At 40.0% G+C, this 16249-nt stretch overlaps 1 protein-coding gene across 5 annotated transcripts in view; it reads left to right on the top strand.

Annotated features, from left to right (window-relative positions):
* The window catches only part of GRHL2 (grainyhead like transcription factor 2), a 67469-nt gene that overhangs the window by 42108 nt on the left and 9112 nt on the right, over window positions 1–16249 (top strand). For all 5 annotated transcript variants that reach the window (XM_085572415.1, XM_085572417.1, XM_085572420.1 and 2 more), the window contains 5 exons: window positions 3248–3335; window positions 3425–3561; window positions 5545–5576; window positions 6653–6747; window positions 11659–11744. In XM_085572415.1, coding sequence (XP_085428541.1) covers window positions 3248–3335; window positions 3425–3561; window positions 5545–5576; window positions 6653–6747; window positions 11659–11744 — 438 coding nt within the window. The remainder of the gene's footprint in view (window positions 1–3247; window positions 3336–3424; window positions 3562–5544; window positions 5577–6652; window positions 6748–11658; window positions 11745–16249) is intronic.

Here is a 16249-nt window from a genome sequence, read left to right on the forward strand (position 1 = left end):
TATAATGATCTTTATATATTTTGAAAGTGTGAACTGTGCTGTTATGCCCCAATCTGACAGCCTCAAAGAGAAGCTGATGAGAAAAGTATACCTGATTTATTACAATCACCTGGCCTACTGGAACTGTACAGTAAATTCCTCCTCCCTACGTGTGAAATGTTTCTCATTCTAGAACATGGCAGAAAAAAATGTTTCTGTGCCTGAAGTGTTATTAAAAATGTTTATCTCTGTAGTGGTGGTGCCTCTTTAAGACTAGTGGGTGTATTTGTATATTCACTAAAATAAATCGCAGGTGGAGGTGTGCAGTTTTTAAGAATATTTGCTGACAAATTATTGTCTTATAGCTGCAACACAGCATAGCTGTTGTGGGAAGAGTTATCTTTGAAGAAATAAATCTGCATTTAGCTTAATGGTACATATTATATATATATGTTAGTATTTTTTCTGGCAATTCCTTGATTTTAATATTAGTTGACATATAAATTTGAGAGCAACACCAACTCATGTCCAGAATGTGCTCTGTGACATAAATATATGGAGATAAATGCTGCAAAGGCTGTAAATGTTATTTAACAAATCTAACTTTATCATACTCCCTATTTGTCCTCCAGTCTTTTGTCCATGTTTGTTTTTCAGTAGGCAATCTTCAAAGAATTTGTTACAGTCCACATCTTGTTTTGTCAGTGCTAATTCTCTGCCTTGCAGTCTTTTTATCATGTGCAGATCACTGATGCTGCATTATAAGAATATATAATTTTTATTCCTTAAGTAGGTTGTCAGGGAAACTGGGCCTATTTATATTTATATATTGCTACCAGGCATATTTATATTTATATTTATATATTGCACAATGCTTTAGCCACTGTGTATGAAAGAACTGGGACTTCAGAGCTACTTGATTTTCCATATGTGATTATCTTTGCTGAAAAGAAAGTAGAACTTGACAAATACCATAACATTCATCCACTATAAAATAAATTAATCCAGTTTTGTTTGACCTGAAAAAATACATGTTCTTTGGAATATGTGCAGTTCTTGCGTCCTTGTTTTTGGTGTGGAGCATCATAGAGAAGATGGACTGTCATAGTGTGTTGAGCAACTCCAATTGCCTGTTAATCTTCAGCTTTGGAGAGAAGAAGGCTGATGTCTATGTGCCTGCCCAATGAGATGTGGAATGCTTTAGCCTGGAACTAGAAGCAAGTGTGCACATGAGTGTCAGAGTGGTGATGGGAGTGGTCCTTATGAGGGCAAGGGCTTTGTCAGGCTGGAGCTAGAGTGCAAGACTTCAGTTTAAATGAGTTGAAGGATTAGGAAGAAAACACTTTGAATCAGCTAAAATTTGTAGGCTGCATTTTGTTAATGATTAGTAGCGGAAGTACTCCTTGCATTTATACAAAGCCCAGATATCAATGGAAAAATTATAAACTCTTTTCATCATTTCACTGGTCACAGCATAGTTTATAGTCCCCTGTAGGAGGGTAATTTCTTCTGTCCTGAAGAGATGTGCCAACTGTGGTTTATTAGATATGTGTCAGATGGCTCAGCTGTCAAAACAATGCAGCAGAAATACTCTAGTATGCAAAAATCATTTTGTGGTCTTGTCCCTGTGACTGTGACATCCATCCTGTAGGCTTAGCTGGCCCCTGCCATGTGCTGTGTGGGCTGCTCAAAGCTCAAAAGGGTTGGTAGGTAGTTTTGTGGGTATTGCAGTTGCCACATTTGGGAAGTGGCTGTGGCAAAAATCAACACTGGTGGATGGGAATGACTGCCCAGCTCAGGGAATGCCTGCACCCCAGAGATCTTGGGGTGTGTTGGTTTGAATGAATGAATGAAGAGAAAGCTGTCAAGTGTCATCAAGTTCATGGTTGCAAAGAATATACAGAAAATCAGTAAAACATATATTTTTTTATGTATAAAAGGCTGAGTCCTCCTCAGTTTCTGCTTTCCTGAGAGGAAACTCACACTTGCTGCTGTGTATGAAATACTTTGGTGGTTCATCCCGTTCCCTGTGAGCAGCAGAGTGGCAGCACCAAGTGGTAGCTAGGGCTGTGGCTGCCTGGCAGAGCTCTTTGTGCAGCACAGGTTTCTCAGGAGGTGTTTTTTGTGACATAAATGTATGGAGACATAAACAATGGCTGTGTATTTTTGCTCCTTTCTTAGAACAGATGTCATTAAAGGTTACAAAAGTACCTCTAGAAACAATTTTGATAAGTGCACAACTCTGAATCCTTTGGCTTCTGTGGTTGAGGTTGGTGAGTGACAACTGGACTGCGACCTGGTCTGGAGGCAGTGTTTGTCTGACACATTGTTTTCCTAAAGAGTTATTTCTTCCTCCAGATTTTTCAGCCTCTGGAAATCTACTGATAGATCACAGCCAAGAGTACATCTTTCCTTGCACTCTTTCTAAACTTGGTTCATTGACTCATGTGTGAATTTTGCCATCTTGAGTGGGTGTTTTTTGCTTTCCTTATGTTCCTCCTCTCCCTTTCTATTCAAGAAACCTCTAATTTCATTTTGGAAAAAAATTCTGTAATCTTCCATGCCAACCGTCTGGGAGCATATGGATCTTCGTTACCCTTCACAATGTGATAGGTATTATTTATAAAGTAAATTAGGAGAACTTCAAAGGAGGTGTTGCTGCTTTTTATGTCAGTAACAAGTTTTATTTTTTAAACTTGTTGAGAGTGTATTTACATTACAGAAGCCTGCAACTTCCCAGGAGTTCCTGGTGCCTAATAGGGCAGTGCTACATTGCTTTCCTATTTCTGGAGAGATTCTCCTGGGTGGAGGAGAGTTTAGGGAAGACCTCAGCACAGACATTATGTAAAATGATAGTGATCCTGCAGGTGTTTTATGCCATTACATACACAAAATGTTTGGCCTGAGCACTCTGTCCATTGCAGCCTCTGGGCTGGGGATGCCTTTTGCACAAGTTGTGCTGGCATCAGTCCTGCTACAGACTGCACACTGCCTGTCCTGACTCCTCCAAACCAACATGTGGATATGTTTCCCTTGCTGTCTGCAGCCCTGGGAGCTACTGGATGTGCCAGCTGAGTCTCAGGCACAGGTGATCTATGCAAAGCCCGGTACCTTTCCAACAGACTGGGCAGATCTGTCTTCAGTGAAATAACCAGTTTATCTTTCAGCATTTCTGTGTGTCTGATGCGTATTTCCAGGCATTGCAAAGTACAATGCTCACAGTGGTTCCTCTTTGGGTAATATCTGTGGGTTGTCTTTTTTGCATCAGGGAGCAGAAAGGAAAATCCGAGATGAAGAGAGAAAGCAGAACAGGAAGAAAGGCAAAGGCCAGGCATCCCAAACATCATGTAATAATGGTGAGTGAAGTGGGCCTTTCTGGTCTCGGGCTAAATCAGGCTGAACATTCCTCCTTTCACAACTCTGTGCTTTGTGATCCACCTAACAGCTGAAGGGAAGTTGAGTGCACTCCCTCTGCAGAAAAAGAGTGATATCACCTTCTTCAAAACAATGGCTGACCTGGATTCCCAGCCAGTTCTCTTCATACCGGATGTTCACTTTGGAAACCTACAAAGAACTGGACAGGTAGGAAATAATGAGATGAGCAGGTGCCACCTGGCTGCCTCTGCTCTGGGGCAGGTTTTAGGGAAATAAATTGCTGTTCCTGGAGGCCACTTCTTTCAGCTCTCATTTTGGTAAATGCAGTTTTGGCACATCATTTGTAGAAGACCTTACAAGAGGCAAGTACCTTTCGGAGTTCTGGGTGAAAAGGAATTTATGCTTCTTTGACAACTGACTAGTTTGGTTTTGTTACAGTTCTGTCATTCTTCTGCTTTTAAGTATAACGTTGATTTGTGACCGAAACACAATCTGGTTTTGAGTGCACTCTTTGGCTTGGTGAAATGAAGTGCCACCTTGTGGTAGCAGAGATCCCCCTCCCTGTCACAGCTGAAAACAAAGACCAAGCTCTTAACACGTGTAGAAACATCGAGAGTAGGGTCACTAAGCACCACTATCCATTTTCTGTTGGCATCACCTAGAGATCTGGAAATTCCTTGAAAAAAATATTTTCACTCTTCTAAGTAAAACTCTAACATACTAATGTAAATACTCAGTATTGGCAGTTACGATCATAAGGAAGTCTTTCCTGACTTGGCTCTTTTTTATTTTATCCCCTGCTGGGAAGTTGAAAACCTGAATTGGAGGGTCAGCTCTGACAACTTTTTTACTATGAACGTGTTATATATTAGCATCTCAGGGAGTAGAATGAAACCATTATGCATGTGTTTATAAAGACAAATAGTTGGTTAGAAAATTTAATATGCATCTTGCTGAAAAATATGAAAATGATGAAGATTAAATGAAACTGAGTATTGGAATTGTCAATTATTTTGAAGCAGTGAGAATTGTAGTTGAGCAAAGCACAAAGAGCACAGACGTTGTAATCACAGCTGTCACTGGCTTACTCTCCCAAATTGGAAAGACGCCCACTCACATGTCAGTGTTGGGTACCTTCTGTCCTCATGGCTTTCTAACCAAAATGTGGATTTGTTTCAAAACAGGAGATGGTGGAAACATTCCTTAGTATATATAATCCTGTAAATAATTTTCTAAACTAACTGGAAGATATCCCCATTTCCTAGCTCTTCGGCAACGTTCAGCCATGTTTTTTATTGCTGTAACTTATTGTTACAGACCTCGGCTTTGCACACGTACACCTCTGAGCTATTTTCATGGCACAGATTCAGAAGTGAAGGCTCCCAGTGAGAGTCGAGTGTGCTCTGAAGTGTCTTGCCAGCCTCAGTGCTGGAGACCTGCCCTGCCCTGCCCTGCCCTGCAGGAGTGGCTGTGGTGCCCTGTGCCTCTGACCCGCACTTGCACTGCAGCTCAGCAGCTGCAGGGTTGCACTGGTTGATGCAGACCTGCAGTGTGGGCACGTTATGAGGAGTTTGGTTGACTGTTCTGTAAAGTGTTGGACAACAGACTGATTTTATACCTCCCCTGCTACTATCAGCTTCATTTGCTGCTGTTGTAAATTCGGTCCCGGCGACTCTGAGCTACGTGGATTTACATAAAACTGAGCTTGGGCTTCTGCCCACAGCCTGTGCAAAAAATGTTCAGCTGTACCTTTAGTAATTGTATTTCCTTTAGGCCTGTAGTTTAATCTTATTCTTTATAGTTTAATTAGATTTTCAGACAGTATTAAATATGTACAAAAGCTTTTGAGTGTTGTGGCCTAAACTGTATTAGGGGTTATTTAGGTGAGTAGCAATCTGATTAAGAGGATTGTAAAGTAATTGGGAAAATGATATAAAGCAGGGAAGAGGGTAATATTGCTCAAATAAACTTTAATATATTTCCAGTAGATGATATTCAACAGCATTTTCTCCAAGCCACACTTCTTCTTCCAGATAACAGTTAGAACGAGAGGTTTGTGTTTTATAGGAGGAAGAGGATTTTTAACATATGACAAACTGCAAAACACTGTCTTTTCTCCCTTTTGAAGTTATTCTGTTAAGCAAGTGTCTGAGTTTTGGGAGTAATTGATTTTTATTTCCATCCTTCTAGGTTTACTATAATACAGATGACGAGAGAGAAGGGTAAGATATTTGTTGTTTCCCAAGCTTTGCAGTTAACAGTTTAAACTCATAGAAAGTTGATACAAACTACAAAATCAGATAAAACTGACCCATTTCTCCCCATTCCCTCATATTTTCCTATGTAAAGTGTTTGCTTTTTATGTCTGTATTTTAATACATTTCCAAGTAAAAGAGCCCTAAGGTTTGATACAGGGAGAGGACAATTATATTTGACAGTGAAGTGCCATCTATGTAAGCATGAGGGTTCTTAAATAATTTAAAAACCGAGAATTTTTTGTTGAAGCACTGAACTTTACTACATTCCTGAAAGCTGTTTAGCAGTGCACACATGTGTATGCAACAAATACAGGAACTGCAGAGAGAATGGCCAAGTGTCAGAAGAGAAAGACAGAAAGAGAAGGGAGAGCCTGGGAAGGACAAAGGTTGGAAATGGGAGAATCCCCTCTCTGACTTTGGAGGGACTGCAAGAATTTATTAAAGTCCCTCTAATAGTTAGAGGTGCCATGAAATAAGGGTTTTAATATGGGCTGCTGAATTTCAGCCTGCATTATGTGTCAGCCTCATACTTTTGTAAATTGCTTGAATCCCTCAAATCTGAGATTATGGAGTAACATAACTACACTGCCATAAACCTGCAAAAAGTGACCTGTGGTAGGGACTGGCCAAGCACCTGCAGTCAACACTGACTTGAAAACATGAGGCCCTTTTTATTCTTTTTAAAACTAATGCTCTTCATAAGGCTTACAGTGGAATTTGAGAAACAAAGGGGTTTATTGCATCAAGCAATACCCACCACCCTTCCCTCAAACACTTAAGGGCCTTTGGGGCTTTCAAATTAGCATGTAACATCGGAACATGTTTTCCTGTCATCTGTCCCAGCCAGTCAGTCTCGGCAGTTTTAAAAGGCCTGGATAATTCAGATAAGCATCAAAAGCTAAGTCCTTGCAGTTTCGGCTTTTGGTGCTAGCTAGTGAGTGTTTTTGACAGAGTACAAAGTGAGTCATGACTTTTGCTGTTGTCTCCTCTTCTGCTGTGAGCACAGTTTTACTGTGGTGGTCCCTGTTTGTGTATTCTAGTAGCAGTATCCTGGTCAAAAGGATGTTCCGGCCTGTGGAGGAGGAGTTTGGTCCTTCCCCTTTGAAACAAATCAAAGAAGAAGGTCTGAAAAGAGGTAACAGTCAATTCTTAGCAGTTAAAAATCATTGTGTGGGACTCAAACCCTCAAGGTGGGAAGGGCAGGTGTGGTTTGGACAAAGTCAGTTGTAGGATGCTAGTGCAAATATGGGTAGATGGAAGAAGAGATCTTTGCATCTGCAGGCTATAAGGAGGCAACAAATGCTAAAAATTACTTTAAAAAAAAGAACTGTGCTTTTTCAAGAAGGGATCAGGAGAGAAGTGTATAGAAAAAAACTCAGGAAGTTTCTTGGTTCTGGGCCAAGCTACAAAGTTTATGAAAGTTCCAGTAGCAAATCTGTGATGGTCTATTTTTAACTTTTGCTCATCTTTTCTGTTCTATCTGCAATCACAAGCAAATATGCAAGATGCATTGGGTTAAATGCAGAGACCTTAACAGGCAAGCTCCTGCTGACTGCAGACTTAGATTGGTTGGAATAAAATCAGAAATTTCCTACCTTATTAGAAATATAAAACATGGAGAGACATCTTCCAGAAGATGTAACTGAATTTTTTAAGGGTTTGTTTCCCTTAACTGTTTTCACTGCCCAGATGGGTATTGTTACAGTTGCAGTTGAACTTTATAGAAATTACTTCCCACAAGCCTGCATTTGCAAAGTTTCTCTGTCGGTTAGGGTGGTCTGCTTGAACCAGGGGAAGCATAGAAGATTATAGGATGGAGACTCATACCTTCTTTAAATAAATGTGAACATACGGTTATTTTAGTTAAGTCTTACATTTAATATGTGAGGTTAGCACTGACCATAGACTTGCATTTGATTGACTCAAGACTTTGGCTAAATTCACATTATCAAGTAGAAGATGACAGCCATGAGGGCTACATAAAGAGCTGTCATTTCCTACAATTTCACCTGGGTTTCCCAGCTGGAAGCCTAGGAAGCTGCCTGCAAGGAGGTATTGGTTTGCTTTGATTATTTCTGTTCTTTGCTGTGGTTAGTTGTTTTGATATCATTCAGGACTTGCAAGCATTTCAAAGGTAAGATTAGAAAGAAAAAAAAAAATTAGCTGGTTGCAAAACTATGTAAAGTGATTAAATCCATGAGAGGCACAGAACCAGAGAAGCTGGAGGATGCTCTCTTCACATCCCCTTCCTGTTCAGTGTTTCTCTCATCTTGGACTATGCTGGCTGGAGGCCAAGGCTTTTCCAGTGTGGCCTTTGCCTTGGTGAACTTCCTGCCATCTGGAACCTTGCATCTGGGATCATGCTGATGGTGTGCAGCTCAGCTGAATCTACCCACTTGAGAACTCTGTCTTTGCCAGAGAATTCACTGGGCATTAAAATGTTTTGGTTTTTTCCCCCAGCATTGCCATATTAGAAGCTTCTTTTCTCAAGATTTATTGGTACAGCAGAATCAATCACTCCTAGAGAGCAGGTGTAGATGGGGTACAGGTGTAATGTTTGATAGGGAGCAGGTCTGATATGTGAAAATGTACGTTAAAATATGCATTAAATGCCGTGTAATCCCAAGGTGTCTTATTAGCAGAGAAGTGCAGGTAAATAGCAGCCAGTGAGGTGTCCAAGCTCCACTGAAGGACTGAAGTGGAAGTGTGTGACTTCACCCTTATGGACCTACTTGTAACACTGTCTGGTGGAAGTAAAAATATTAAGGGGCAACCTTCAAAAGAACAGGTCTGAAGGGATTTGCAAACATGGTTCATATTCTCACTCAGGTAGCTGCCTCTTTCTGAATTATTCTTTCATCTCCTTGACCTCTCAGGGAAGTCCAAGTGCCCAACACAGAAATGTAAAGTATGTTAATCTGTACTAAATGTGCATCACAGCTAATTACTTGGCTAGACTTGGCTTTTTCCTGTTCTGAGTTCTCAGTAAGTTTTCAAATCACTTTTCCTTTCAGATTTCATAGGGAGTTTCCCATTAATTATAAATCCAGCAGCTGAATTATAGATCAGGTGGATTTCCAGTCCTGTAGTTCTCAGTTTCAAGAAAGTAATTTTTTTGTTTGGCTTTTTTCCTCTTAGGAAAGTCATGTTAAACTACTCTGAAACATTTTGGATTCATAACAATCAGGGGTTTTAGAGCCATCCAAGGGAATTTGTGCCTGGGCAGTAACAAAAACTCCAAAAGTGAGAAAGGAAAGCTAAATTACAGCTACCAGCCCTTCTTTCCTTGACTAAGATGTACCACATCTTTATCCAGAGACTACTTAAAAGAGACTGTAGTCATTGTTCATAGGGTGCCAGTCACAGCACTGGTAGTGCCCAGGCTCAGACCTTCCTAATGCCTCAAGTCTTACTGACTCATTGTGTCCTTAGTTTCATTTTTCCTCATGTGTGTTGTTGATAACAATTTTAAAAGAGGTATCTAACATTGTTTTTCTGCATTCACACATAATCCTCAATTCGGTGGCCTGGCTTCCAAAAGTCTCACTGGTGCAAAAACATCCCTTGTCTTGAGCAAAGGCTGTTTGCCCCTCTGCAATTTGGTTTGTTTGGGGCTATTTCTTAAGTAACTAAAGACAAATTTATCTCCCCTCATCTTTTGCTATTCTTTTTAACATCTAAAGAATATTAAGGTCTGTAGTAGTTTTCAGTGCTGGCAAGAAGGTTAAGGACTAAGACCAGGGAGTAGATCAGACAAATTTGGATTTATCTTGTAACTTTCAGGCAAAAATGGCTCATTACCTTGTACAATATTTCCTCCTTGTTCCCCTGCAAATCTTGTAATTTGTACTGTTAGAGAGATCCCATCTAGATGCTGTGAATGTGATGACAGTAGGATCAGAGGATGTGAGTTGTGTTACATGGTCACAGTCATGTAGTGGTAATGCTGCTGCTGAGCCCAGTGGAGCCTTTGCAGCCCTTTTCCCTCCTCTCTAGCTGTGCCCCCTGCACAGCCATCTCTGCTGCTCTGCCAGCATGAAAGCTTGTGGGGCTGCATTGTACACTGAGGCAGGGATCTGATCTGTCTGGAGAATAACTCAAAAAAAAAGGGTTGTTTTTTCACTCACATGTGCTGTTTGAGAGAATTTGTCATCCAGGAAAATTTGTTGAGACAAACCAGAATAAGAGAGTGCAAGGGCAAGGATGAGACAGGGACATCCTAAGGCATCACTGTCACCACAAGTCATTTGTGGAAAAGTGCTCTACTGAATCAGAGCCAGGAGTTTCACACCTGTCAGAGTAAAGAAAAACCTAACAACCCTCCATGTGCTTACTAATCCTGTCTCTCTATGTGTATAATGTTGCCTGGCACACCAGGCACAACAGAGATGTAAAGCTCAGCACTGGGATTGTGTAATGTACCCAAGCTTAACTTTGAACCAAGTGATTTTTTTTTCTCCTTTCAGATACATTTGTAATTGTTAAGGCTGGCAGAGCTCCAGATGTTTGTAAAGCCAGGAGTTAAAGGACAACCCTTTAATCACAAGGAAAATGTTTACTAAATTAATATAAAAGTGTTAGTACTGGTAAAATTAGCCCATTGAGTGAGTGCTTGTTCATGCAATTAAACATATCAGGCATGGCAAAATTTAACTCCTGGTGTGGATTTTTTTTTTCTTTTACATTTTGACAGTTTACATTTTTGACCCAAAGTTGACTCAGCTTCTAGCTCCATTAAAAGGATGTTTTCAAACCAGGCCCCAAAGAGTAGCCAAAATATAAGTGAAAAGGATGTGACTCTACATGCTGTGGTAGCAGTTTTGTGGCTTATATTTCTGAATTGAAGATGCAAAAAACCCAACATTGACCTGAGTATTTGGTTTGTAGGCAAAGTGAAGGGACAGAGCTACCCATTATTTCTTTCCAGTCACTTCAAAACCTGGGCAAAGAAGCTACAATTCTCCACAAATGAGAGAGTCATCTATTGAGTTACGTGGTGAAGATATCTCTTGGACCATGAAAATTTGTAGTTTCAAAATATTTCCTTTTCTATCTACCGAAAAAAAAAAGGTTATCAATGTAACTTGTCACACAGACATCACAGTGCATGTGTGTTTGTGCAACAGTGCTATTTGAAAAGGCATTTCATTTAGGAAACAAAATAAATTGCAAAACATCTTATTTAATCTGCTACTTATCAGTTATGTGAGATGATGCCTAAAATACTTTTCTAGTGTCTATGCTTATATGCTTTGCACCTGGTCTGTTTGCTTCTGCCATGTTATAGCAAGGTTCCTCCTTTTACCTTTGCAAGTGTGAAGAAAGCAAAAGCTAGAGAGGGCAGGGCACTGTGCCTGTGGACAGCTAGCAGCTAACATCTGAGGGAGGAGGAACACAAATGGTATTTGGGTGCCTAAGCAGGTGGGCACACTGGTAAATGCCTGCTTGCCAGCTGTGCTCTTGAATGGCTTCCCTGTAAAGTCTCAAATTACTTTGAACTCATTTTCCCCAGTGTTTATTTTTATGCTGGTCAGGGCATTTGTAGTCATCTGCATGGTAATGTCAGAGACAACTATTTCTTTACCTTTTATTTGATTTTGCTCCCAAAGGCACAGCTAAAGGCAGCCCAGACTTGCCTTTTTTGAATATACTTTCCCAGCCTTTTAGATTAAACCTGGAGAGGTACAAGCCAAGACAGAGGTTTAAGATGATCTAGATTGTGTGTTTTGCCCTATAACCAAGGGACAAGGCCCCACTGCTTTTTAGCTTCTTTCTGTAAATGGAGATTTAGATTCTGGAAGGTAGAGATTCTTCACATTAGATTAAATTTGCTGAATTTTCAATGCATTGTCCATGTCCATTTCAATGTATTGTCCATGTCTAGATCACTGATGATATTAAAGGTACATCTTTAAGTGCAAATCATCTTCAGCGCTTCATTTTATCTGTCATGGATTAATATTTGTTTTTCTATTCACTGTGGGATATTTAATCTGTGCAATTGACTGAACCTGCTTTGAGTTTGATTTTTTTTTTTCTATTTCAGTGCTTTTGTATGTGAGGAAGGAGACAGATGAGGTGTTTGATGCTTTGATGCTGAAATCACCCACAGTAAAGGGGCTAATGGAAGCTGTAAGTATCCAATATCCTCATATTGTCTTTCTTGGCAAGAAAATCTTGAGGCTTTCCATGTATTATTGAGATAAACCATAATATAAAGATGAAGTTATTCTCAAATGCATTTAAAGCATTTCTTAAAGGCTTTCTGGAGCACAGTTCTGAAATGCTATCATTTTCCTAATTCAGTGTTGTCAGCTAGTTTATGGGGTTTAAACAGCATCTCAGAACTAATTATTGGAGACTTGAACTTTGAGGAATAGCACTAGTTAACCAGTGTCAGGGAAAGACAGAGGTGCAACCTTCATTTTCTGAAACTTTCTGAACAGATAGTTCAGAGCCTGTTGAATCCTTTCCTGTAAAGCTTGTCAGTACATTCCCAGCCTGGTTTCCAAGAAGGGGCCCAAGGATGCTCTGTTTCTGTGGGAATTTCATATGGCCTTTGTGCAATTGCTGTTGAGCATGTAGGAGGCAGGTGCTGAGCCAGTGCAGACTTGTCATTCATATGTTGTCTCAAATTCCTTCTCTAGTCCTCGCTTACAGCATGACCTACCTACCAGTTGCCTCTTTGCTCATTCTTTGAGTTTTTGCTTTTTATCCTTTAGCTGTCATCATAAGAGTTGCTATTTCTGTGTTTAATCCTCTTTATATGAGCTGATGGCTCATGAAATTTGGTAAGGGAAGAGTTAAGAAATAATCACGTGTTTCACTGCTTCAGTGGAGGAATGCGAGATTGACATGTGGGATGCTGAGTTGATTTCCAGCCTTGTTTACTTGTAGGGGAGAAGACGGGAATGGATGGAAGTGCCCCTAGAGAACTCAGCCAAGTGCTAGAAGTGTGTATATTTATGCTCTCTGAAAACTGTCACAGTATCTTGTTGCATTTACTGAACACTTTTAATGCAGTAAAGATTGAATTATTTGGTCAATATTTGGCCAGTAGCAGAAGGCAGAAAAAGATTTGTGGGTTAGTGAACTTGCTTAAAGCACCTCTTTAGATGAGGGTATCTCTGAGAATAGTCGGTGGCACACTAAGGATGTCCTAACTGTGCTTCTGCCAATGCTGTTTGTTAGCTGTGACTGCAGCTCAGCTGTCAGGCAGAGCACATGGGTAACAAAAACCAGGCTCTACTTGAAGAGGCAGCAGCAGATTGATTCATGGTAAGCTGCAACATGATTTCATCTTGTCTTTGTATGGAAGGTAAAAGAATGTTATAATCCTTCTATAACTGTTCAAGCTAGCATGAATATTTTTTCTCCAGTAGTCTGTGCCTCTCCATGCCTGTTCTCCAGCCACCATGTAACAAAAACAAAGCTGGTGCAGAAGCAGGAAGGGTTTCTGCATACCTCAGTCAGTGCAGCTGCTGACTCACTGGCATGTTTTCGGCACTAGAGAAATCTGATCTGTTGTAAAATGTCTCAGTTCACTGGAAGGAACACATTCAGAAAATTTTAATTCTCTTTGGTAGGATATTGTGGGTAAAACAATGCCAAAAAGCTGTCAAACTGCATATTCTTAAATATTCTCTCTACAGTCATTGCAGCAAATCATGTAATTTTGTAATTGTGTGTATCTTAAATGCTTCATTCTGTTCTCAGTATTAAGAACTTAGGAACTGAGCCTCTGAGTATTACAGAACCCCACATCTTAAAGGGAGCTCCAGTGATCCTCAGTCATACTCTCCTTCTTTGTTTATGGATTTTAATCTTTTCTTTTTGTTAGTTACTATTCCAGATCTTTGACTTTTCCCCTAACTTTCTGTTATTAATGGTATGCTTTTCTCAGATCCTGTGTTTATTTTGTTCTCATATATATCCTTATTCCAAATTAACAATTAGATTACTTTTCAGATATCTTCCTTTTGGCAAATATCTAGAGGTTTTGGGTTTCAGAAATGCAGCACTTCTCAGGAAGCAGCTTAGATGTTTGGTTTTCACTAATCAGTCTTGATCAAGGGAAAATATAAAACATCACACATGTGGTGACTGACCAGCTCTACACCCTGATTTCAGCCTGAGCCAAAGTCAGGATAACTGTGGATCCCAGTAGGTACCTCAGTCTTACATTGTGCAAAATTACATATTTATTCAAATTACAGAAGGCAGTTCAAATTGGGAAATTCAGGCATTTCCCAAAGTCTTTCAATAATTTAAAGCTAACATCTGAGTTCAATAGAGCTAGGTAGGCTGTTAGGTACCTGTCTATATATGTGATCTTCCAGCTAGTGTAGGACAACAGACTAGACCATTTAATAGAAATAAGCTGGCAAAGGTGTTTTCCTACATGCCTGGACACACCCAGATATTGCCCTTTCTGGTTTCCTGACTCCAGCAGAGAGCATTTCTGGTGGCTTGTGCAATCAGACAAACTTACCGTGCCAGGGGACTGCAGCCCAAAGGGACACCCAGACAACTATTTCAGTGCCACTTGGAAGGCTGTCACACTGCTTCAGGCATCCTAAGAGAAAGAAATCTCAGAAGATTGACAAATGGACAATGGAGATGATAAGGAAAAATATTCCTCCAAATAGAGACACCTTTTTAAAATTTATTGTAGCCTGCTTGGGTTCAGGTGAGAAATCCTGTCATTCTGAATGGAAGTTGGCAGTAAGTGGTGGTCCCCTGTGCTGGCAGCAAACTCTCAGAGAAGCGGGTGTTAAGTGAGATGCCCTAGCAGATGCTCGCTCTATGCTTTCTCCAATTCTGCAGCAGGACTTAGTGCATTTGTACTGGAGACTATGAGGGGGAGGCTCTCCCATACCCCCACTTTAAGTCTTGCTTCCACAGCTTGCTGTTTGGTATAATTGATTGAATCCCAGGGGTTCCTGAGAAATGTGCTTATTCAGTCAGCTGGAAGTCTTTTGCAAAGCTCACTAATCCCTGCAAGTTATATAAATCCTACACCTGTCATAGGCAGTGTGACAGGCAAGGCTTTCTCAGCCTAACCTCTCATAGTTTATGTAGGAAGTGATGTCCCAGAGTCCCAAAACGCTTTGAGCAACATTTGGAATGTATGAGTGTTAGGCATGCCAAATATCCTAGGGAAGATTTATGCTGGAATGTGCAGAATGCTGTATATTAGCTGCTATTAAGCCTCCTTGGCAAGAAATGTTTTGCTCAGCTTGTGTATTTGCATGGAGTCAGTGAAAAGTGTCTTCAAGTGCTGATCTTTACAATATCACTGGGCTTCAGAGTTAACAACCCAGAGAAGGAGATTGTTTCCTCATATTCACACACACTTGTGACACTTTCTGCAGTTTTGGGTTACCAGTTTTTCTCCAATGCCTGTTACAAAGGATTTTTTCAACTGTCTGATGAAATTGAGCCATTTTTATTATTGCTTTACATGAAAACTTAAAGTTAAGGGTACAACAGAAATACAGATAAAAAATTCAACACCAGATTGTTTATCTGATGTCATTCTGTTCATGATAAGCAAAGCCAGAGGATAATAAAGAGTGAAAGAACAGTGAAGCATGCTGGTGCAAGCGAAACTGAAGTAGCAAATACCAGCTGAATTTAGCTTTTTAGGTGAAAAACTTGGGGAGTGGCTGGGTCTATTGTACCTCATCAGTTATTCCCCTTTCTGTTAGCCACTGATGTATGCTAATAGTCAGAGAACACTGTTTTCAGTGTAAGAGAAGTTTTATTAGTTCTTCAGAATCTTGGAGTTATGCTATAGAACACCAGTCAAGCTGATACCCTTGTGCATTATTAGGGATAGTTTTTAAGTACAAAATTGCATCTGGCCTAAGATGATAATTATACTATTATAGGTGATATAGAAAAGTATGGGCTAATTAATTCTCTCTTTCAGAGAATCTTGGTTGTCTGGATGGGAGCCATGCTTGGTGTTCAACATGTAACTCTTTGAATCTGTCCTCAGTGCTGAATTTATCCGTTCCATTTTCTCTTTTGTGATAATTGCTTTAATGTACTTCCCTAAAATAACTTTTCTCAACAGAACTCTGAATACAAACACAAATAAAGGATTTTACCACGCCTGATGTTTGCCAGTCTTTAAATGGATTTTTAATTATGCATTTCAGTTCCCTAATACAGAAGTAGTCAGCTATTTAGCTGCAACTTCATTTATTTGTGAAGAGCTGGAAACTTACTTTGCTTGGCAGTAGAACACCACAGAACATTAATCACTGGGGAGAAAAAAAAGTATTTTTTCTATAACTATTTTGCCTTTTGGGACAATCCTCTTCTAAAGTGTAAACTGTGAGACCTGTTCCCTCAAAGAGAAATCATAATTTGGAAAGCAAACCTGGCTCAGATGAAGGGCCCAGGGACACCATAAGCACACCACAAAGTCACTGCAGAATAGACATCCAAGAAAGTTGCTAGTACACGGCTGCAAAGCAATGCCAAAGCATCCCAATGAAGTACTTGTTGGTATGGGTAATTTGTCAGCTAAGTAGTTCTTCCTTCTAAAGTTTTACTGTATTTTCTGCTTTATTGCTTTAGTTGCTTTAGTAAGAAGTTTATTTTACAAGTCCTTTACCTTGATAACA

This window comes from Lonchura striata, chromosome 2 (assembly GCF_050655825.1).
Source record: "Lonchura striata isolate lonStrDom1 chromosome 2, ASM5065582v1, whole genome shotgun sequence".
NCBI classification, from domain to species: Eukaryota; Metazoa; Chordata; class Aves; order Passeriformes; family Estrildidae; genus Lonchura; species Lonchura striata.